At 34.3% G+C, this 22,505-nt stretch overlaps 2 protein-coding genes across 6 annotated transcripts in view; one reads left to right on the top strand and one right to left on the bottom strand.

The window, feature by feature from the left end:
• The window catches only part of TRMT13 (tRNA methyltransferase 13), a 74,535-nt gene that overhangs the window by 33,014 nt on the left and 19,016 nt on the right, over positions 1–22,505 (bottom strand). For 3 of the 5 annotated variants that reach the window (XR_012491816.2, XR_012491817.2, XR_012491818.2), the window contains exons 10-15: positions 20,468–20,897; positions 18,608–20,170; positions 16,957–17,267; positions 11,158–11,325; positions 1,840–1,990; positions 421–593 (exon numbers count right to left, since the gene is read on the bottom strand). Coding sequence is in view for 2 of the 5 variants with exons in the window: in XM_019747016.3 (XP_019602575.2) it covers positions 19,975–20,170; positions 20,468–20,897 (626 nt within the window). In the remaining 3 variants the exon portion in view is untranslated. Of the gene's footprint in view, positions 1–420; positions 594–1,839; positions 1,991–11,157; positions 11,326–16,956; positions 17,268–18,293; positions 20,171–20,467; positions 20,898–22,505 lie in introns of those variants that run through there. The other 2 variants (XM_019747016.3, XM_074319054.2) reach the window with 1 other exon arrangement.
• LRRC39 (leucine rich repeat containing 39) lies at positions 156–21,133 on the top strand. The gene is made up of 9 exons (XM_019747018.2): positions 156–292; positions 2,681–2,873; positions 9,750–9,855; positions 10,904–11,060; positions 11,634–11,770; positions 14,476–14,621; positions 15,357–15,509; positions 16,722–16,858; positions 19,687–21,133. The coding sequence occupies exons 2-9, from the start codon at positions 2,761–2,763 to the stop codon at positions 19,740–19,742; spliced, it is 1,005 nt and encodes a 334-aa protein (XP_019602577.2). The 5' UTR covers positions 156–292; positions 2,681–2,760; the 3' UTR covers positions 19,743–21,133.

The following is a 22,505-nucleotide window of genomic DNA, read 5'->3' as shown; positions in this document are numbered from 1 at the left end:
TTATGCCTGCTAGCTTTATAACGTGTGTGGTACAGCATTTCGCCGTGTACAGAATGCACTCACATACATTACCAGTTGATCCTTTGCACAGATGCTCCACGTGATTCTTGCTATTCTCAGCTTTGTCCACGAACTAAAATTAGAACTAGGCTGACATTACATTTCACTTGGTTACAGTCTGACTGAGGATTTTAATCATTCAGAGCCACACTGAAAACAATTGTCCCTGCAATCACTCTTAACTGATAGTCGCTAACTTTGGGCATGTCAGCTTCTGCATCCAGTGAAAATAGTAAGTATTTTTTCCAAAAAAAATTTTTTTCCATTCACATAGAAATAGATTACTGTGTATTTGCTGAAATGTACACCTAAAGTTGGAATTGAATTTAAAAGTCTCTTTGGGGGTTCATAGTCACTCACGTAATTGTCCTCCTCTGGAAGATTGATTTCCTTGAAAGAAGCATATTTTTGGGAGGACTGTATTTCTTCCTTTTGACTTTGGGAAGCTCCCAGTCATGTCATTGCCATACGTACTTCACTGCCAGGCTATGTGCCTTTCTGCCATGGTAATAAGCAAGGCAGAGACCACAGTCCTGTGCCAAAGGCAAAAATACATACATCACTATTGACTTGTTTTCCCCTAAGGGAAATCAGTTGCTGTTATAGGAAAACTGATGGCTGATCAAACTTTAATGACAAATGAGGAAATAAATAAATGTCTAGCATATATATGTCTAGTAAAATAGGCATTTACATGTAGATACTTGTAATTTAACAAACTTTTATTATTTGTTAAACAAATATTTCAAACTTGCTAAAATCAGAGATAAATTGTAGGTTGACTGTGATATATTCAGTTAGTTGGATTATCAGCATATGTATCCCAAGGTTTCTAAATGGCAAAGGATTTCACATTGTGTTCCTGTGTAAATTCTGCATGCATTGCTTAACGATAGGGACTCTCTCTTAATGATTTTCTGCATATTGGCAATTATGTCAATCCTGAAATTTTAAACTTTTTTCCTTTGTAAGACAGTTCTTCTCCCTCTGTCTCTGTGACACACACACACACACACACACACTGCATACTTTTAGTTTAAAGAAATCCGTAATTTTGAGATTAATAATGAAAAGCAATATTATATACCCCATTTCTATCACCCTAGAAATGACCATTTTAACTATTTCAGGATTTAGTTTTCAGTAGTTATATCCATATTTCTTTTCTTTTTTTCCAAAGGCAGTTATATGCTATTTCTTATCAACTGTAGACATTGTCAATTATGAAAGATGATGCTTAAGTTCTTTTATACTCCCATGGAATTATATCCCTAATTTTAGTGTCTCCATTATTTTTAGAACTTTAAACAAATACTTATATCTCTGCTTCTGTTTCATAAAGTATACACAGTATCTATTGACTCCCCACTGGAGCACCAAGAACATGACTTTTATAAAAGTATTGCTCATAATAGCAAAAATCTGAAACCCAAATATTCACACTCATTAGATAAACTGTAGCATAGTTGTGCATTTTCAAGATCAAGACATATCAGTATATGAAATGCTTTCCTTCTTTATGGAGCTATATAATTTCCCATGATATGGATGTACCATAATTTACTGATGGAAAGTTATGTTGTTTCCAGTGTTTTGCTGTTATGGAAAACACCATGGTGAATAACTTTGTAATACATCATTTTAAGTTGAAAATATTTGCAGTATAAATTCCTACAAGCGTGAATGTGCATTTGTAAGTTTGACAGATATTACCATATTTCTTTCCATAGAGACTATAACAACATATACTGCTACCTTTAGTGTATGAAGAGTACATACCTGTTTCCCATGTAGCTGCACGTTTCATGTCTTCCTTTCCAAACTTCCTATTTACTTTCCTTGCCTTATAGCATTCCAGTATAATGCTGAATAGAATGGTGATTGTGAAAATCTTTGACTTCCTGAATTTGGGACGATGTAATTCAATTAACTGTGAAAAAATGTTCTTTCATTATTGTTAATATAATTTGGTGAAAAACCAACACCATTATTTATAAGGCAAAGAACACTCCATCAAATGGATATACATTAACTTACATAACCATTTCCTTATTATTTTCTTCTCATTTCTGAGATTCAAATTACACTTCTCAATATTATACATATGTCCATTTGCAATTTATTTTTACACAAGTGCAAACAATCCCAATGTTATCATGTAATGTAACAATGTTATCAGTTAACTGAATTCCAGCTAGATTATGTAGATGTCTCAAAATGTTTGTGTTACTTTCTATATCCATTTTCTTAACCATTTTCCTATAATTGGACATGTAACAACTTCCAAGTCAAGTTGCAGTTTTTCATTATTGTGCATTATATAGTAACGAAGGAAGTAGAGTTGGCATCAATTTCCACTTCTGCCACATATGAGATATGAGACGTTGAACAAATTGCCCATCTTCTTTAAGGCTCAGTTTTCTCATTTGTATTTTAGAAACAATACAAGTACCAATGTCATAGCATTTTTATGAGGATTATTGCATGAGACATAGCATGTAAAGTGTATAAAATAGTTTTGGGAACATGGAAAGTGTTCAATAAATGTAAGTTATTATGATCATTACAGCACTAAATGAACATTCTGAAGCACATTGGTTTTTTCCTCTGGTACAATAAGGTCCTTTCTGAGATGGCATCTGTGATTCATCTATTCAGAACTTAATGAAGTTGGTGACAATGTGACAATGTGGAGAAATCATGTCAGAAAATGTGGTGTGTACTGGAAATGTCAATGCTGTAAAGGAAGTTTGGGAAAAAAGAATACAGATACTCAATGAAGACCTGAAGCGAGAGAAGGAATTTCAACAGAAGTATGCTATAATATGTTTATTATTATTATTATTATTATTTTAAAAGATTTTATTGGGGAAGGGGAACAGGACTTTATTGGGGAACAGTGTGTACTTCCAGGACTTTTTTCCAAGTCAAGTTGTCCTTTCAGTCTAAGTTGTGGAGGGTGCAGCTCAGCTCCAGGTCCAGTTGCCGTTGCTAGTTGCAGGGGGCACAGCCCACCATCCCTTGCAGGAGTCAAACCAGCAACCTTGTGGTTTAGAGGATACACTCCAACCAACTGAGCCATCTTGGAGCTCAGCGGCAGCTCAGCTCAAGGTGCTGTGTTCAATCTTAGTTGCAGGGGGCGCTGCCCACCATCCGTTGCGGGACTTGAGGAGTTGAACTGGCAACCTTGTGGTTGAGAGTCCACTGTCCCCTGTGGGAATCCAACCGGCAGCCTTCGGAGTTAGGAGCACGGAGCTCTAACCGCCTGAGCCACCAGGCTGGCCCATATGTTTATTATTTTGATTAGTGAAAAATTCATAACATCATTATAGAAAAGAGCATTTATTAAACGCCTTATTACTGAATTTGATATTTTTATTTACTGAAAACTCAAAATATACCTAAAGGAAACACTCGACTCAATTAAGTGTGGCCATGTAATGAAGCCACAAAAAGTTTAAGTGTCTATATGTGAAAATAGTAGCTATCCTAAGCCCTCTTAAGACTCTGTTCAACATTCATCAAAACTTGATTAGTACAATTTAGTCTACTTTTCAGTGATTGTTCAATATTATATCCCTAGCATCTAAAACATCTGGCAGAAGGTTCTGTAGATTCTCACCTACTTGAATAGCTGTGAGTTGCAGCTAGGGCATCTATGGATCATTTGATTCCTTGATTTGGGCTATATTTAAATAGTTTGGCTTTCATTTCCTCTTTTTTTTTTTTTTAATATTCCTGCTTCTTTGATATCTTATCAATTTTTTAAAAATTTTTATTGGGGAATATTGGGGAGCAGTGTGTTTTTCCAGGACCCATCAGCTCCAGGTCAAGTCGTTGTTCTCAATCTAGTTGGGGATGGTGCAGCTCACTGGCCCTTGTGGAACTTGACCCAGCAACCTTGGTGTTCTAACCACTGAGAGAACCGGCCGCCCTCTTCTGTCGTCTTGATTATCTCCCTACTTTCCTAACTAGATGTCTCCAAAGTATTCTACTAATCTTGAAAGAATAGCCCCTTTCTCATTGATTCCACATAGCTCCATTCATTAGGTCTTTCTAAACATTAAATGCTCGTGTCAGTTAGCAAATAACAGAAAATTCAACTAAAATTGGCGTGAGAGGGAAGTTCTGAGGTGAGGCAATTCCAAAACTTCAACAGCTTTGAACACTCAGCTTCTTTTCATCACCTTCCACTGCTAATCTCAGTATGTCAGTTTGGTCCTCATGTTAACTTCCCTCAATGTCTCAGGATGACTGTTACACTTCCAGGCATCACAACCAGGCAACTTATTATTAGAAGAGTGAAAACTGTTTCTTTGTATTCCTTCTTTAAGCGTGAGGAAACTTCTGAGCTTCCCCAGCAAACCTCTCCTGTCACCTCTCATTGGCCAGAATTGGGTAATTTGTACACCCTAATCCAGTTACCTTCTAGAAAATGAGATTGTATGATTTAAACAAATTAAGATTATACCTGGGTTACTTGGAGGAAGTGTAAACACTGGAAAATAACTGGTATCCTCCCAGAAAAGAGAGAAAGGTTATTGATAAGCAATTATTTCATCTGCACAAATAGATCTGTATGGGGAGGGGCCATTCTTCTCCACCAAAGCTAATAAAGATGATAATGATGCTGACAATGATACAATAGCAGTCATTTAATGTGCACTTACTGTTTACTAGGCACTCTGCTAAGTATTTTATTTGCACTATCTCATTTAATCCTCTCAACATGCTGAGACAGTGTCATGAGGAGGCTTAGACTGCATTATGAGGGATGGAAAACCAAAATAATAGTGTCTTAAACAAGATATGTAAACTTTTCTGGGTAAGTGACCCAGGGCTTGACTAGCACTCCATTGAGTCAAACACTGAGGCTTCCACCTTGCTGCTCAATTGCGCGTGCCTTCTGTTCCTAAAGTCACCTCATGACCTCAAATAGACACACCAACTGCCACATCATATTAGATCCCAGCCAGCGGGAGGCTGCACACACTGCTACGACAGACAGCATCCCATCGGCCAGAGTTTCACAAGACCCCTATCTAGATGCAAGGAGGGGATGGCTAAATGAAGTCTTGTGCTAGTTCAATTGAGAAGATCTATTGTTTAGAAAGAAGAGGAACAGATAGTGGGTGATGATAAGCAGTCTCTGCCACACATTGGTGCTATTATTTTCTCCATTTTAAATATGGAAAACCTGAGGGACAGGCCTAAGCAACTTGACAAAGATCATATTGCTAATAAATGTGGGACTGGTATTCACGCCTAAGTGACTCAGTAAGCATTGCATTCACTTCAGGTCTTACATTTCCCTAGATTCGTCCTTTATATATAAACCTAGTCTTACGAAACCTGTTATGTTTATATTACACAATTATGATAAACTTGATTCTAGAGTACTCTTAATAAATCCTACCCATATTTTAACAGTGATCAGGAATCCTGACTTGGTTCTAAACTCCTGAATTTCACGTACCCTGTTTCCCAGAAAATAAGACCTAGCTGGACAATCAGCTCTAATGTGTCTTTTGGAGCAAAAATTAATATAGGATCCGGTATTATGTCATATCATGTCATGTCATGTCATGTCATGTCATATCATATCATATCATATCATATCATATCATATCATTATATTATACCGAGTCTTATATTAATTTTTGCTCCAAAAGATGCATTAGAGCTGATGGCCTGGCTAGGTCTTATTTTGGGGGAAACATGGTATTATGTCTGTCTAGTTTAAAAAAAAATCACTTAATTTCAGCAGCTTTAAGTCCTCTCTGTAGTAGAGTAATGAGTGTGCATTATTTTCCCTTTTACCTCTTTTTTGGCTTGATGACTATATTGTGGTTAGTAAAATGTAAATTCCAAAAGTTAAATCAGTTTCTAGCTCTAGAATCTTTACATGGAATTTGAGAAATGTAGTCTTTCAAAGCCCCCTTCTCTTAATCTTAAGACAATTTCATTGTAAAATCATTTTATAGCATTATAAAACTTGGCTTATGGTTGAAATTAAGTCCATTTCAAAGGTAAACTACATATACTTAAAACCTGTCGTATTACTAAAGAAATGATAATCAACAACCACAACTGATGCAAAATTGTAAGAATCTGCCACACAAATCTGCCACACTGTTTACACTGAGGCAAAGAAGCTGGTGGCCAGAAAAAAAAAAAAAAGGCTAATTGGAAAAATCATAGAAGTTTTAAAACAGCCCAGAGGTAATCCAAAGAAATGTGTTGTCTTTTTGCTCTGCTCTGAAGTAGAGCAGTGTTCTCACATTTGAATGTGTATAAAAATCACCTAGCTATCTGGTTAAAACTTAGATTTTCATTTAGTAGGTCCAGGGTGGGTTCTGAACATCTGGATTTTACCAAGCTCCCCGGATATGGTGATGCTGCTAGTCTGCAAATCACAGGAGTAGCAAGAAAATAAATAAAAGAAGCAACAGATTTGAAAGTGATATGTAAACAGCCAAAGGGTAAGAAGACTGTAATCTAATGCTTCTTTTCTCAGCTAAAAATGGCTAAAAATTTAGCTCAAAAAGCCTAAAGTTTAAACGGAAATTGTCTTTATTGTCTTTTGAAGCCACTCTGCCTTAAAGAAATTAAGCACTTAGGTAAGAGTTGGTATGACAACATCTGGGAAAGGCTTTATACTATAATAAAAAGGTTTTAGAGGAGGTAGAACATTTCTATTCAAAACTTGAAAGAACACAAAGTTTGAAATAAGCAGTGTAGGAATTAATACTAGAAATACTAGAGCTGGAAGTGACCTTAGACATCATTCAATCCAAATCCCGTATTTTATAGGCAAGGCCCACAAAAGCGCGATGTCTTCTCCAAAGTCACCTAATTAAGTGATAAGTTCTGGACTTAGAGCATAGAAATTCAGAGCCAGAAAGAATTTAGGAATCATTATAGCGATAGACATAGACTTGATTAACAATAGTTAGCCTCACTGTAAACTCATTAAGGACAGTTTTTTGTATCCACAATAGTATTTGGCATATACCGTGTTTCCCTGAAAATAAGACCTAGCCAGACCATCAGCTCTAATACGTCTTTTGGAGCAAAATTAATATAAGACCCAGTATTATATTATATTATATTATATTATATTATATTATATTATATTATATTATATTATATTACATTACATTACATTACATTACATTACATTACATTACATTCTATTCTATTCTATTCTATTCTATTCTATTCTATTCTATTCTAAGACCCGGTCTTATATTAAAATAAGACCGGGTCTTATATTAATTTTTGCTCCAAAAGACGCATTAGAGCTGATGGTCTGGCTAGGTCTTATTTTCGAGGAAACACAGTAATGAGTGCTTGATGAATTCTTTAACTGAAGTTAAAGGTTAGAGGATAAGACACCCAATTGTACTTGTCACTAAATCTTGCTCTAAAATACATGTATCTCTTAGTGAGTAATAAATAATCATTATGCTTACTTTTGAATAGTTCTATTTTTATACAAAATGATATAATTGAAAGATGGCATGATACATTTTGTTTCAGTTAATCACACCTCCCAGAAGCTAAACTGTTCAGTCTAGCCCACACAAATAGATATTGCTACAATGCACTTGTTTGCAGATTGAATTTCACATAAGTAGCAGATGAAAATACACAGATGCTATACAAATATTTTGCAAACACAATCATATAGACAGAAAATTTACACTTCTAGAGTTATTTGGGTTTCTGTTCACTAAAATAAAATTCTTACTTAAGATCAGTTAATATATAAAACTGTTAAGAATATATATTAACTCAGATGTCAAGAGATTTTTGGCAAATGAATATTCAAATTAATTAACTTATATTCTTTGATGACTGCTTATACCATGTTTCCCTGAAAATAAGAACTAGCCAGACAATCAGCTCTAATGTGTCTTTTAGAGCAGAAATCAATGTAAGACCTGGTATTATATTGTATTATGTTATATTACATCATAAAGAGTTGGTCTTATATTATAGTAAAATAAGACTGGGTCTTATATTAATTTTTGTTCCAAAAGATGCATTAGAGCTGATTGTCCGGTTAAATCTTATTTTTGGGAAAATGCGGTAGTTCTTTGTGTATCATTCTAACAGGTTAAAATTCCAAAATTTTCTATTCTTATTTTTTATTTTTCACACATGAAAAATTTCTTATTATAGAAATAGAGAAACTTTTACAACCTTTAGATAGTCATTTATACAGCTGGATATTATTCTTAGGTATATTTGCAGTGTACCAAAAATCAATAGGGATGTGCTCCAGAATGACAAAGATTTTGCACATTTTCATATCTGAAAAACAAAATCTGGATAAAACTGGAATGTAGTATATACATTGTAACTCTGAAGTTGAACTGTAATGTTTCAAAGCCATTATAAAAGCTTATTTAGGGGCGGATGGGTGGCTCAGTTGGTTAGAGCGTGAGCTCTGGGCAGCGGGGCTGCCGGTTCGATTCCCACATGGGCCAGTGAGCTGCGCCCTCCACAACTAGAATGAAGTCAATGAACTGCCGCTGAGCTTACCAGTGGCCAAATGGCTGTTAGTTGGAGCGCAGGCTCTCAACCACAAGGTTGCTAGTTCGACTCCCACAGGGGATGGTGGGCTGCGCCTCCCTGCCCTGTAACTAACAAAGGCAACTGGACCTGAGCTGAGCTGTGCTCTCCATAACTAAGATTGAAATGATAACAACTTGACTTGGATGGACTGATGAGTCCTGGGAAAAACACATTACTGTTCCCCAATAACAAAATAAAGTCCAGGAAATACACACTGTTCCCCAATAAAGTCCTGTTCCCCTTCCCCAATAAAGTCTTTTAAAAAAGCTTATTTAAAAAACAAAAGCTTATTTATTAAACATCTATGGATTAGATATTTATTAGATACCTATGGATTAGATATTTAACAAATCCAAATCAAAACCACAATGAGATACCACTTCACACCCACTAGGATGGCTGTGATTAAAAAGATGGACAAGAATTAATGTCTACAAGGATATGGTGAAATCAAAATCCTCACGCACTGCTGATGGGAAGGTAAAATTATGTAGGCGGAATTTGGAAACAGTTTGGCAGTTCCTAAAGAAGTTAAACCTAGAATTAACATATAATCCAGCAATCCTACTCCTAGGAATATACCCAAGAGAAATGGAAAATGTCTACACAAAAACTGGTACATGAATGTTCCTAGTAACACTGTTCATACGAGTAATAGCCAAAAAGTGGAATTAAACCAAATGTCCGTCAACTGCTGAATGGATAAACAAAATATGGTCTATCTATCCAGTAGAATATTATTCTTCTACAAAAAGGTATAAAGTACTGAGTGATGATAATGCTATGGATTAGACAGTGGTGATAGTTGCACAACTCTGAGAATACACCCAAACCACTGAATTGTATACTATAAAAGGATTAATTTTTATGGTATGTGAATTGTATCTCAATAAAGCTGTTATAAAAAATTTTATGGAGACTTAAGATACTTTTCAAAAATGTAAAAACAGGCATTTGTGATACTAATCATAATTCTTATAAAATAAATCCTTGATTTTGAGACACTATTGATCAAATGTTTGTTTTGATGGGTCATTTTTTAAATATAGAAGTGAATGCTACCAATGTCATTACTTATGAGCTAAAATGATTTCCTGGTCTCCTAGGCTCGTGAGGATCTGGGAAGAACGAGTAAGCTTAACCAAGCTAAAAGAAAAGGTCACCAGGGAAAACGGAAGAGTCATTTTGAAGATAGAAAAAGAGGAATGGAAGGTAAGCTTCAAGAAGCAATATCTGATTTCCTACATTTCGCTTTTTACAGGACAGTTGAGAGAATGATTCTGAGACAGTATAATTAAGACTAGAATACTTGGAAATTCTTATTTTAATATAGTAAATGAATTTGGACAACATGGACAACTGAAAAGGAACATAATGGCATAATTTTTATTTGCAAAAATTCAATTTGCTTCAACTCTTAAGTCATATGTAATATTTCTTCTAGTAACCTTTATTTATTTTTTTTTTAAGTAATCTTTTAAATAATTTCTCATTTTCCATAAAAAAAGGTGACCATCTGCCTAACAAAAATCACATAGCTTTTCCAAAGCAAATGCTCAGTTAAAACTCCACAAAATGGAAATGGATATTAATTTTTTTTTAGGGCCACCACCTGCTTATTCTCTCTTTCTTTCTCTCTTTCTCTCTCACACACACACAGCTCCTTAATTATATAAGGTGTACTCTAATTTGCACAAGGGCCTCTACCCCTTGTTAGTGTTTGTTTTCATGCATACAGGTATATTTAGCCAGAGGGTTCACTCCTTCATTTCATCTTTTGGCTATTTTAGAAAGGGAAAAGGCAATTCAGAATAGTTGAAACTCATATGGTACTTAACATTTTTTAAATCCTCTTAAAAAAACCTTTTATAAAATATTTCAAAACAGGAGGGGAAGAGCAGTTTGATTAAAATTTTTTTCTCTCTGACTTTAATTAAGCACCATATTCTCATATGTACTCTAGGAAAGCCTATTAGAACAGAATCTTTAGAACATAGTTCTATGTGTGTGCACTATTGACCAAAATGTGTTATTTTTATTTATTCTATTATGATTGGGATTTGAAGGTTTAGCCAAAAAAGAAAAAAATAATAAAAACGCAGAAGTAACACAAAGCATTTGGAAACATAACCCATTAAGAACAAAATATTTCAAAGTTCTTTTACAAATCCAATAATACATCTATAATCACACTTGAGTGTGGCATGATACTAAAGTGATTTAAGTAATATAGTGACTCTGTCCTTCCTTTTGAGTTTAGACCCTTCCTTCTTCTCTACTGAAACTGAATCAGCTACAGGAATGGCAACTGCATAGAACTGGTTTGTTGAAAATTCCTGAATTCATTGGAAGATTCCAGAACCTCATTGTGTTAGATTTATCTCGAAACGCAATTTCAGAGATACCTAGAGTTATAGGTAAGGGAGATTGCTTTTATTCCTGTTCTGTTTTACCCACCTGCAGGTGTGCTTTTCTTTTAAGATTTTTGTCTGATACATAGAACAAAGATCTCACCTTTATACAGCCCTGAGTCTTGAGAAAATTTTAAACATCTAATCTACATTGACACTTCCAAGCTTCTGGATTTACTGAGGTGATTCAAGATGAGATTTCAATGCAAGAAGTCTCTTTGGAAATACTGTGTAGATTCTAAAAACAATATTGCTGGTTTATTTATTCCTCCTATAAGAGAACAGGTTGAAGGCAAGAAAGAAAATTAGAAAGATTTCTTAAACGAGAAAAAAATCCCCAACAGAAAAATTGGTCAGGATATAGTATAGCTAAAACAGAACGAAAAAAATGTATTTTTGTGTATAGCACTGATAAACCTGCCCCTTATCTGAAAGAATAGGACACATACTTGGAAAAGTTAAGAACCTGACAAGTGTGAATTTGTCAGTATGAAATTGGCAAGTAAGTTATGCTGTAATACTTCATAACTAACTAGAAACATTTTCTATCCACTTTCTATTATGCATTATTTTTTGTAGGACTGCTTACTAGACTTCAGAAACTGATTCTTAGTTACAACAAAATCAAGACTGTCCCCAAGGAACTAAGTAACTGTGCCAGCTTGGAGAAACTAGAACTTGCTGTTAACAGAGAAATATGTGATCTTCCACAAGAGGTCAGAAAGACATAAATGCCTATGACTATATCTTTCATCTACCAGTAGTTTACTTCTCAACTGTGTGATTAAAAATAACTCTAATGAAGAAATGCTGTAACTTTTATTTCAGAAAGTATTTAATGAAAACCATTTCCTATTATTTTGAGTGTGATGCATTGCTTTAGTAAGAAACATCCATTTATCATAAAAGATACTATTATTGCTACCGTACTCGCATCCTTTGTTGACTAGACTATGATCTCCTTCAAGGCCAGAGTGAGTCTGACTTGTATCTATTCCTAGAATTGAAGGCACAAGCTAGGTTGTAGTTATTTAATAAACGCTTATTGAATGAATAAGTCATTATCATAAAGCACAAACATTGTGGTGATAGAAAAACCCTTTGGTTTACTAGTTTTTATAGAATGATCACTTTTTGAGATAGAGGTTAAGTGATAAAGACACGAATTCTTCAGTTTACAAAAAGTGTTTCCCTTTTAGGAAAAGTAGCTTCCTAGGCTCTACCAAGCAAAAGCAAGGCAATGGGCTTGGAAAGCCTTCAAACTTTGATTTGGTATGATGTCTTGTTATTGGTAAAACCCAACTGATCATAAAAATATAGACATTTGTATTACTTTTCACACATATTTGATGTTCTTAAAATCAGCAAAGGAAATTTCCATGGTGCTTTGCCTTGAAAACAATGACTTTGCAACATAAAAAGAAAAATAATAAAACCCAACATAAAACAGAAAGACTATTACCTTCTCTCCCTGTATATTGGTGAAAATATCATTTTTTTCCAAACCAGTAAACATGCTGCCAATAATTACTGCTCTTGCAAAATGTAGTTTTTTATCTATATCTATCTGTTCTTACAATAGTTCAATTTAATGAAATGTATATACTTGTTTATGATGAAAATGGTGATCACAGAAACAATTTCTTTATACCTACAAGAGGGCCAATAAATATTTTATTTCTAATTTCTAATTCTTGTGCTTTTGTTTGGAGGATTGGTTCTGTCACTAAAGTTGTGTGAATTGGGCATGTCTATTAACATGTCTTTACCTTAATTTCTTCACTTAGAGAAATAGGTTTTATTAGAACAAATATTGAACTGAGATCTTGAGCCTGGGATTATTTCCAAGGGTGGCCTCTAAGTGCTGTGTGGCATTGGCACGCCACTTTACATAACTAGATCTCAGCTGTCACATATGCAAAATTAAAACTGGTAGATTATAATAGTATCAATATTTTTCCAATCTTCTAAAATCAAAGGGTTGTAGTACCACTAAGAAATCAGCGCAGTGAGACTTAGCTCTCAGCCATTAATTTGCACGCACTATATATACACAAACATTTATGCTAATGTAAAAACAATCTTTTTATACTCTATTCTGAGCCATTTAAAAAATTTAAGTCTGATGACAGATTTTGAAAAAGTGTTTTATTCATGGCTTGAATTCTAAAGCTGGAGAAACAGCACTTAGTAAATGGAAGCCTGCTGCTTTTGTGCACTACGCACAAAACACCGCTTATGCATTTTTCTGTGAAGTTGTGGAATCTGAAATGCCTTTAGATAGAAATAAAACATAGAACAAAATGGAGAGTTTTTTTACATATGAAAGTTAAATAAATTCTCACATCTTGAATCTTTCACTACTGTTACATGGAAAGAGGGAAGAAATGTTATGGCTTTAGGTCCATGAAAACTTGAGCGGACATCATAGCTTTACCTTTTCTAGTCACATGGCCTATCTAAGTCGTTTTGTCCATCAACCTTGTAAAGTTGATGTCAGAAGTATTCATTAAGGTATAATGGTGGATGACTCATGTACTCACAGCTTTCTCAAACTGGGGTTGGGGAACACAGGTAAATAACGGGATATTTTAAAATGAATAAACCATAAGCATGCATACATTTTAAAAACTGATATTGAGAGAACAAAGCAAGTTAGAGAAAGATAAGTAGTCTATCATAATCTTTAAACAAAATTTAAAAACACAAAACACTAAATTATTTTAAAAACATATGTAATATGTATATAGAGAAATATATATATCTACATATAAAACATATAGTTATGTATAGTAATAAAAGCATTAAAAAACATGCATGGGAATGATAGAAACCAAATTCAGGATAGGAGTTACCACCTCTGGAGAGGAAGAGGGAGGAATACATAGAGGTGCAGTCATACATAAAATATTTTCTTTCTTACACTGAGCACACGGGTGTTTGTTATATTATTCTTAATAAATGTTTGATGTTTTCATTTAAAAATAGAGTTACCAAAAAATAAATTCTATGACTGAGGTAGTGTATGTAAAGCATCAGGCACAAAGAAGGGCACAAAAAAGGTAACTACTATTTTGAAGTTTGGGTTTTCCCATACAAACCTCACTACTGGATGAAAAGAAAGCAAAAACAAACAAAACAAAAAAACATTCTGCTAGGCAGGTTCTCTAAACCCTGGAACTTGGTTATTTTGGAAGATAAATTTTCTTTGCATAGATGAACTTTCTATGAGAGTTTTTTGTTTATCTGGAGGTTCCTTGGGTTTATTTTTATTTCAAATATGTTGTGAACTACTAAGACTAAATAAAGCCCAAGCATAATGTGAACATTCCTTGATGTGAAATAGCTCCTTTACCAATGTGAGTGTTCTGTTAGGTTACACTGTGGACCTTTATTTTGAAAACCTTGCTTTCCTCTTCAGCTCAGCAATTTGTTAAAGCTTACTCACCTTGATCTGAGTATGAACCACTTCACTGCAATCCCTCCTGCTGTGTTGAACATGCCTGCCCTTGAGTGGCTTGACCTTGGGAGCAACAGACTGGAACAACTTCCTGATACTATAGAAAGGTAACTTTATGCTACCAACAGATATGTTGAAACTATCTATGATAAGTAAGAAATAACCAAAAAAGGGAACCCCAAGCATAATGCATCAAAATAGATACATTTAGTTCTAAATATGCTACTTTTTAACAGAATATTTTCATTTACTTCAAAAAAAAAAAAAAAAGGGTTACTTGGAGAGAAAAACTGACTTCAACAAATTGACAAGAATATGCCACAATAACAACATTGCTTAGTGCATGCCAGACACTTCTGTGCACTTTACAATTGGATGAGGAAACACAGAGATGTTAGCTATATTGCTCAAGATCACAGTAAGTGTGCAAGCTAGGATTTGAACCCAGGCAACCTGGCTCCAGTGTGCTGTTAACCATAATGCATACTTGCCTTGCCCTATATAGTCGTATTAATAATTTCTGATTTTTCTCTTAAGACTCTAATTTGGATTAGGTAACAATTAAAGCATTTCTTCTTTAAGAAATCCCATGAGAATAGTGCAGAATTCTGGAATACATTGATTTCATTTCTACCACCACATGAGGGGAGCTGTACCGTAGAAATTAACTCTCCGATGCAATTTCCGTAATAATCAGGAAATGTAAAGTCAGTTAACTCAATAGGTATACTGGTTAATGGAGATGTTATAAAAGATGACATTTCTTTGATTTTTAAGTTAGTAAGAACCAGGATTTTCATATTATGTGTGACTAATCACAGAAGCCTCTTTTAATTCTTCAGAATGCAAAATTTACATACATTATGGCTACAACGGAATGAAATAACATGCTTGCCAGAAACTATCAGCAATATGAAAAATCTGGGTACTCTTGTTCTCTGCAACAATAAACTGCAAGATATTCCAGTGTGCATGGAAGAAATGACCAACCTGAGGTAAAAAACTGTCGACACAAAACTGACCTGTTCTTTTCTGGCTGCAGAACAAAGTAATGTATAGAAAAGTACTATGAATAGATTTGAGTTCTTATTCATGTGAATAAATGCATTTAAAAATATTTTCCAACTTTGAAAATCTGTCATTCATAAATAGGATTCATATAATACCAGCCTAAATTATTCAAGAATAAATCTGTAAAACTGAAACATTGCTGGGATTTATCAGCTTCAAGGAACGTGCTCTGTTGGTGATATTTTCATGAAAATCATCATTGTAACTGCTAACAAAACTTATCTGTGATATAAAAACCAAAAGCATAAAAACTGATTATTTTCCTTCTAAATAACTACAAATGGACACACGTAATTATGTTACAGATAGAGCAAATACAACTTTTTAGTAAGTTCATGACTATCAAAACTCCTTCAGTGTCTTCTTTTCCAAAATTTAACTTCCTGACAGTGAACATTAAGATATGAGAATTCACACCAAACCCCACAACTTACATAACATCATTCATTCATTCACTTATTCAGCATCTACTAAGCCTTGTACCATATGAAGGTACAATGATAAAAAGACGTAAGTCTATAAAATGTGCAAAAACTTTAATTTCATTGCATTAATTGTAGAGACGGTCCCCAAAGTTATGGTTCAATTTACAATTTTTTCACTTTACAATGGTGCAATGATACACATAACAAATTATGAGATATTCAACACTTTATTATAAAATAGGTTTTATGTTAGATGACTGCCCAGCAGCTGCAGGCTAATGAAGTGCTCTGAGCATGTTTAAGGGAGGCTAGGCTAAGCTACGATGCTCAGTAGGTTACATGTAGTATGTGCATTTTCAACATGGTATTTTGAAGTTACGGTGGGTTTATCGGTACGTAAGCCTATCACTAAGTCAAGGTGCATCTGTATATTTGAGATGTATTAGAACTGCTCTTGGAATTTACACTGCACCACATTAAATATGTGCTACGGACTAACAGCTGATTGAAAATAAGTTGTCCAAAGCTGGTAGCTTTTTCGTCTAGGAAACTTAGTTTTGCTTCTTGGGATATATTACATTTCCCCAAGACATTCAGTTATTGAAACCAGTTAAAAGAGTAACTTAATGTATTATCATTTGATATTTCTCCAGGAAAATAAATGTACTTTTATGGCACCTATAAAAATACTGTTTTTTGGTGAACTGCTAGGTTTGTCAACTTCAGAGACAACCCACTGAAATTAGAAGTAACGCTTCCTCCCAGTGAAAGCATAGAGGAAGAGGAACAGGAATTATTTGGCCTTCAGTTCATGCACACATACATACAGGAGTCACGGAGAAGAGCAGGTATGAGATTTGTATATAAGCCAGGCTGAATATTCTTTGTGGTGGAGGAATATTTATATATACATAAATTCCTTTATAGATTTCTCATTCTGTCTTACCTTTTCTGTCAAATTCTGGTCTCTTGATCAATATTGTGGGAAGAAGAAAAGTGAAATTCAAATCGATTCACAATTTTGATAAAGGCTTGGAGAGAAAGGCTGTAAAGACATTCAAAGTCTTTCAAGTGAGGTGAAGAAATAAATTTCTTTGGCCAAGCACTTGAAGCACAACCAAGTGAAGATGTAATTCTTAAAACTTCACTCTCTTGTTCTATCAGTTTGTCATATATGTCAGATTAATCTCATGAACACTAACTTTGCTGCCATTTCCTCTTCTTCTATAATCCACAAATAGTAAAAAAATGTTTTGTCTAGGAATGAAAAATATTAAGAGAACACAGACTTTAACCAACAGTTATGTACATTTCAATCAGTCTCTGATAATTTTGAATTAAACCACTTAAAAAAAAAAAACTAAGGAAGGTAAGCCTTTAACTTAAACCAAGATTAGGGGTAGAGGACAAAGAACACAATTGTTAAAACAAAACCGTAAAACAATAATATACTAATGGTTTTATAAATAAATCATGGTTTTATAATTCACTAAAACATCAAGGGAATTTTTGCATTAAAAGGTGGAGTTTCGTCACATCTTCAAATAGTTATTTCTATTTAGAATGAGTATAATCTGAGCAAACAATTACAGACTTTTTCAGCAAGAGGACAGTTTTTATGAACATCCAAAGGAGGATGTTAAGGAAATGACAGGATCTGTTGTAGCAAGGTTATATAAGCAATGACATGGGAGGCAGACTGGAAGAAGACAGCAAAAGTTATAATAGTTTGGGGCCTAGTTTTGGAAAGCAGAGGATAAATACAAAAGACAAGTAGATGATAGAACTGATGATTGAATAAAGATGAGAAAAGGGAGGAGTCCAGGATGAATCTTTTTGGTTAGAGCGACTGGATGGATGAAGCTGAGATGGGGAAATGAAATACAGAAGCTGGTTTGGTGGGCAGATCAGGTGGTAGAAGTGGCAAATGAGCCTCAGTTTTAGCAGTAAATTTGATGTACCTGTGGGACATGCAGAAGAGGTAGCTGAATAGATGAATCTCAAGTTCAAGGGGTTTGCTAAATCTACAAATTCTGCAGGTCAAGGAATAGCTATGTGCATATCCCACATATCACTTTCTTAGGATATGTTAAGGGAAATAAACAAGGTTGGGGAAAACTGTAATCTTGACCTATGGCTGTCATGTTGAAAGACAAGCTTTACTTCCCATAAAGGACTGGGTACCATTTTCAGAAACATATTAAGCTAAATGGACCACAAGACTGCATCAGTGTAATTCCTGTGCGTGTGTATATATTTGATGAAACATAACTGAGATTATGCTTGTTGTAGAATATCTTTTATTTCTGGGCATAAATTGTTGAATGATACAAAACACTGTATGATGCAAATTAGCACTGTCTGACCGAGTAAATCAGATTATTGAACGATGTATTATCTTCATTTATGTTTTGATAAGGGAACATGAGTCACTAACTTAAAATATAATCAAACTGCCTTACTTTAGTAATATTTGACATAAAACTTAGAACAAGAAAAAAAGGTTACAACTTAAACAAAGAATAAAACCAAGTCTGCTTATTATTTATTAAAAATAGAATTAGAACTATTAATAATAGTATTTATTGAGTACTTACCCTGTATTGGGAACTGTTCTAAGCATTTCATATTTGTTATCTCATTTAATGTTCACAACAACCTTGTGAGGTAGGTATTATTATTATCATCATCCCCATTTTAAGAGGAGGAAATTGAGGCACAAAGAGATTAAGTAGTTTGCCCAAGGTCATACAGCTGACAGGTGGTAGAGTTGGGCTTTGAACCTACGCAGTCTCACCAAACATATGAGATTAACCAAAAGTAGAAAGATCAGTATTAAAACTAGGCTAGGCTTCTAATTTACAATTCATGTAATCATAGACTTATAAGATAAAAATAGTTACCTAAGGATATCATCATATCTAAAATTAGAAATTCTGGATCTTCGTCTTGGCAATTGTACCGATGATTAATACAACTTTTACAAATAAGGCAGAATAAATCAGGGATAAGATGTGGAAAAGAATAACAGTCCTAACATATATTTGGTTTAATGAGTCAAATGAGGCCTAAGTGTGAGAAGGTTTTTGGTTTCACTATCTAATTTCCACTTTACTCCATTTTATTTTCCCAAATAGGAGAGAATATACTTATATTTGTAATTATAATTATATATGTAAAAATGCCCTGTTAAAAGATATAAGATACCTAATTAACTTCAGAAGTTATTTGCAAATTTCAACTTAATTTGTAAATTAGGCTTATACGCATGTTTGTAAGTTCTAATTAGATAGTTATCCAATAAAATGCGACACTTTTTTTCCTTGAAAACATCTTTTCCGTTTTCGTGTTTGTCATGAACAAATTCTGATAATATATAAGTATGACTGGAAATCTGAAGGTGAATTCATTAATTGATTGTGAACATCTCTGAATCTGTTTGCATTAGAAAAAAATTGTAATTGATTATCCTTCCCAGGTCTGCATGAAAAAAAAAAAATCCATACATAAGCCAGATTCTTAGATTGGATCTTGTTAGAAACTGACAATTGATCATTATGTCTTGAACTTGGGAAATAAAAAGTATTAAATAAAAGCAAAGGAAAATTAATTTCCAAAATTAGTGCTAACAAAGTTAACGTGCTAGTTACATGGTGACATGTTATGTGTGTTTCAGAGAATGAAGTCAACTGTTTGACGACTTTACCAAGCTCTATAAATACTGATGGATAATGTAACTCAAGATGCCTTGCTCAAGAAGATTACTTTGGGAATTTGGTGAATTCTCTAATGTCTCCACTTCTCAAGTAAAAAAGCTACTACCAAAGTTCAATGAAGCCATGACCTTTTTTAAAGTTCATATTATCTGCTATTAAATAATATTTTCATGAATATAAAAATACAATTTAAAATATATTTTGTTTCTTTTGGTGGAAGACAGATGATGTTCAAAATTTCTTTTCCATTAAACACTTGTTTTTGGTGATGAAGAATGATTTGGTAAAGCAGTTAACAATACGTTTTCTAAAGACACTAGAGGGTCTGTATAGTACTGTAGAGCAGGACGGAATCCCTTGTGCTGCAAATACTCGATTCGACCTTGGTCAATCAGCAATTTACAAAGATGCCCTATTTTCTTCTTTTCTCCAACAGTAAGAAACCTAAATTGAATAAACACACGTAAAACATTGTCAGAATTTTGTAAAAGTTTATAAAAAATCATTTCAGTCACTTCTATTTATTGATAAGCTGCTAGATAACCCACAATATACTACGGGCTATGTATGTTCCATACATTTTATTTATGATCACAATAAAAATGTGTGTATTTTAACTTACTCTAAAATTGATAGTATATTTTCATGAGACATATTTTTGGAAATATTCATCTAAAAAGAAAGTACAGCAATAATAAATATTTCTGGTCCAGTGTTGTGCATTTCAAAGCAGTCACTTACCCAGGCAGACTCTCAGTGCTGTCATCTGTGTTTCTGTATCCCCCATCATCATGCTCTTCACTATCGTCATTCTGATTATCTTTCCTCGTTGTGATATTTGAGGCTTCCAAAGATGTTTTCCGCATCCCACAAGTCGCCCAACTACTCATTCGCTGGAAATAGTGGAATTCCACTGCTCCAAGGCCTAGAGCCTTGAAATATTCTTTGCCCACATAATGTCTCCAATCACACCTGTGGTGACAACAGAGTGCAATAACAATGCCAGCCACAGGGGTCCACTTCTCTGGGACACTTTTTTCATTTCCTTCTTTGGCCAAAGTGTTAATTTCTTTTTCTGTTTTATCACTCTTTATGCGTTTTGCTAAAGGTTCTTCATTCCTTTCCTCACAACTGGCAGCATAGGTTTCAACCAAACATCGTAATGCAAGATCTGCAAACACAATTATGTGGCCCCCCCAAACCACATCATCTTTAAAAATAAATATTTTTTACATTTATTAAGCAGTATGGTTTTCAAAACCCAAAAGCAAAAACAACAAAAACCTACTTAACTTTCTACCTGTAACAATTCTTTTGTGACTTGTCAATTTTGTTCACTTTCTCTAGGGATATATACTACATAAAGTCTATTTCCCAATAAAACTTAAGATCTACAATGTGCAAAAATTTTTGTCCAACTACTTGAATTGACCCTCATTTCTTCTATGCTGGCTGAGGAAATGACTTGTACAAAAAAACATTTATGTGTACCTATACTCCAGGAAAGCTCTGATCTTAAGAAAAACAAAGAAAGAAAGAAAGAAAGAAAGAGGGAAGGATGTACTAAGCTTTTGTTTAGGCCCATGTCAGGTATCACTCCTGAGAGGTTTAAGATGCTCACAGAAAATGGTGATGAGCTGAAGAGCTGAGAAGTCAGACTGCAGAAAGTAGGCCTCCCTGTACTAAGCGTTCCTTCAGCAATTAGTTACTGAATGCCTTTCAGATGTAAGGCTTTGCAGATATAATGATTAATACATACGAACTTAGAGGTGGATGTACTCCATAATAAAGTGAAATATTTATAGTACATTTAAAGACTAAGCAAACAGATTTTTGATGACTACATCACTATTTCCCACTGAAGACTGCTATATTGTTGAAATACCAGGAAGACCCCAAATATATGCTCTAAACCCTACATTTTTTTTCTAATTAGATTGGCATGCTGTGTCCCATTCAATTTTAAATTTTATTACCCTAAGATGTCACAAGTCACTAAATGATGTGATTATTTCACCAGTAAATTTAATTCAAGATATGAATTTAAGTCAACAAACCTTATTGGGAACCTATTATTTGGAGAAAGTGATAGCTAATCTATTATTTCACAAACTATTATTTTCTGACAAAATATATTCAGTCACTGTTTCATTTACATTGGACTTAAGTAAATGATTTTCAGTAATATAAATAACCAGAAAAATCAGAAGGAGCTTTAGAAGTCTGTCCCAAACTCTTCTTTACAGAGAACTTAAGGGACAAAGCCAAATACCTAGGAAGGGACAAGGAAACACAGCAAATTGGTGGCCAAGATCATTCATTCACTCAAACATTTACTGAGTTCCTATATAAGGCAGCAATTATGTTAGCACACTCCCTATGCTCAAAAAATTCACATCATAGCGGTAGAACATATAAACATATAATTAATATATAATAATGTAAAGATATGCAGAGGGTATTACGATAAACATGAAGGAAGAGTATCTTATTTAAGGAAGTTCCCTGAAAGTGGGACAACTGAGCTGAAGGGTAAGTACAAACTGACCAGTTTTTTGCTGGGTGGGGGTGGAACTCCAGGTATAGTAGACACAGTATAGAGTATGGGAGAGTATACCGACTTTCAACTTGCTGACCAGTCAAGCTGGAGGCGGGGAGTGGGGAAGAGAGGACCGCAGAGGCCAGAATGAGAGTAAGACATCATGTTGAAGAGCTTGGACTTTATGCTGTCAGTGATTAGGAGCTACTGATGAGGTTTAAGAAGGACAAAGGCAGATTA

The sequence above is a fragment of the Rhinolophus sinicus genome, chromosome 7 (assembly GCF_057876585.1).
Source record: "Rhinolophus sinicus isolate RSI-liver-muscle chromosome 7, RSI-T2T, whole genome shotgun sequence".
NCBI lineage: Eukaryota > Metazoa > Chordata > Mammalia > Chiroptera > Rhinolophidae > Rhinolophus > Rhinolophus sinicus.
This window is presented reverse-complemented; position numbering and strand designations above follow the sequence as displayed.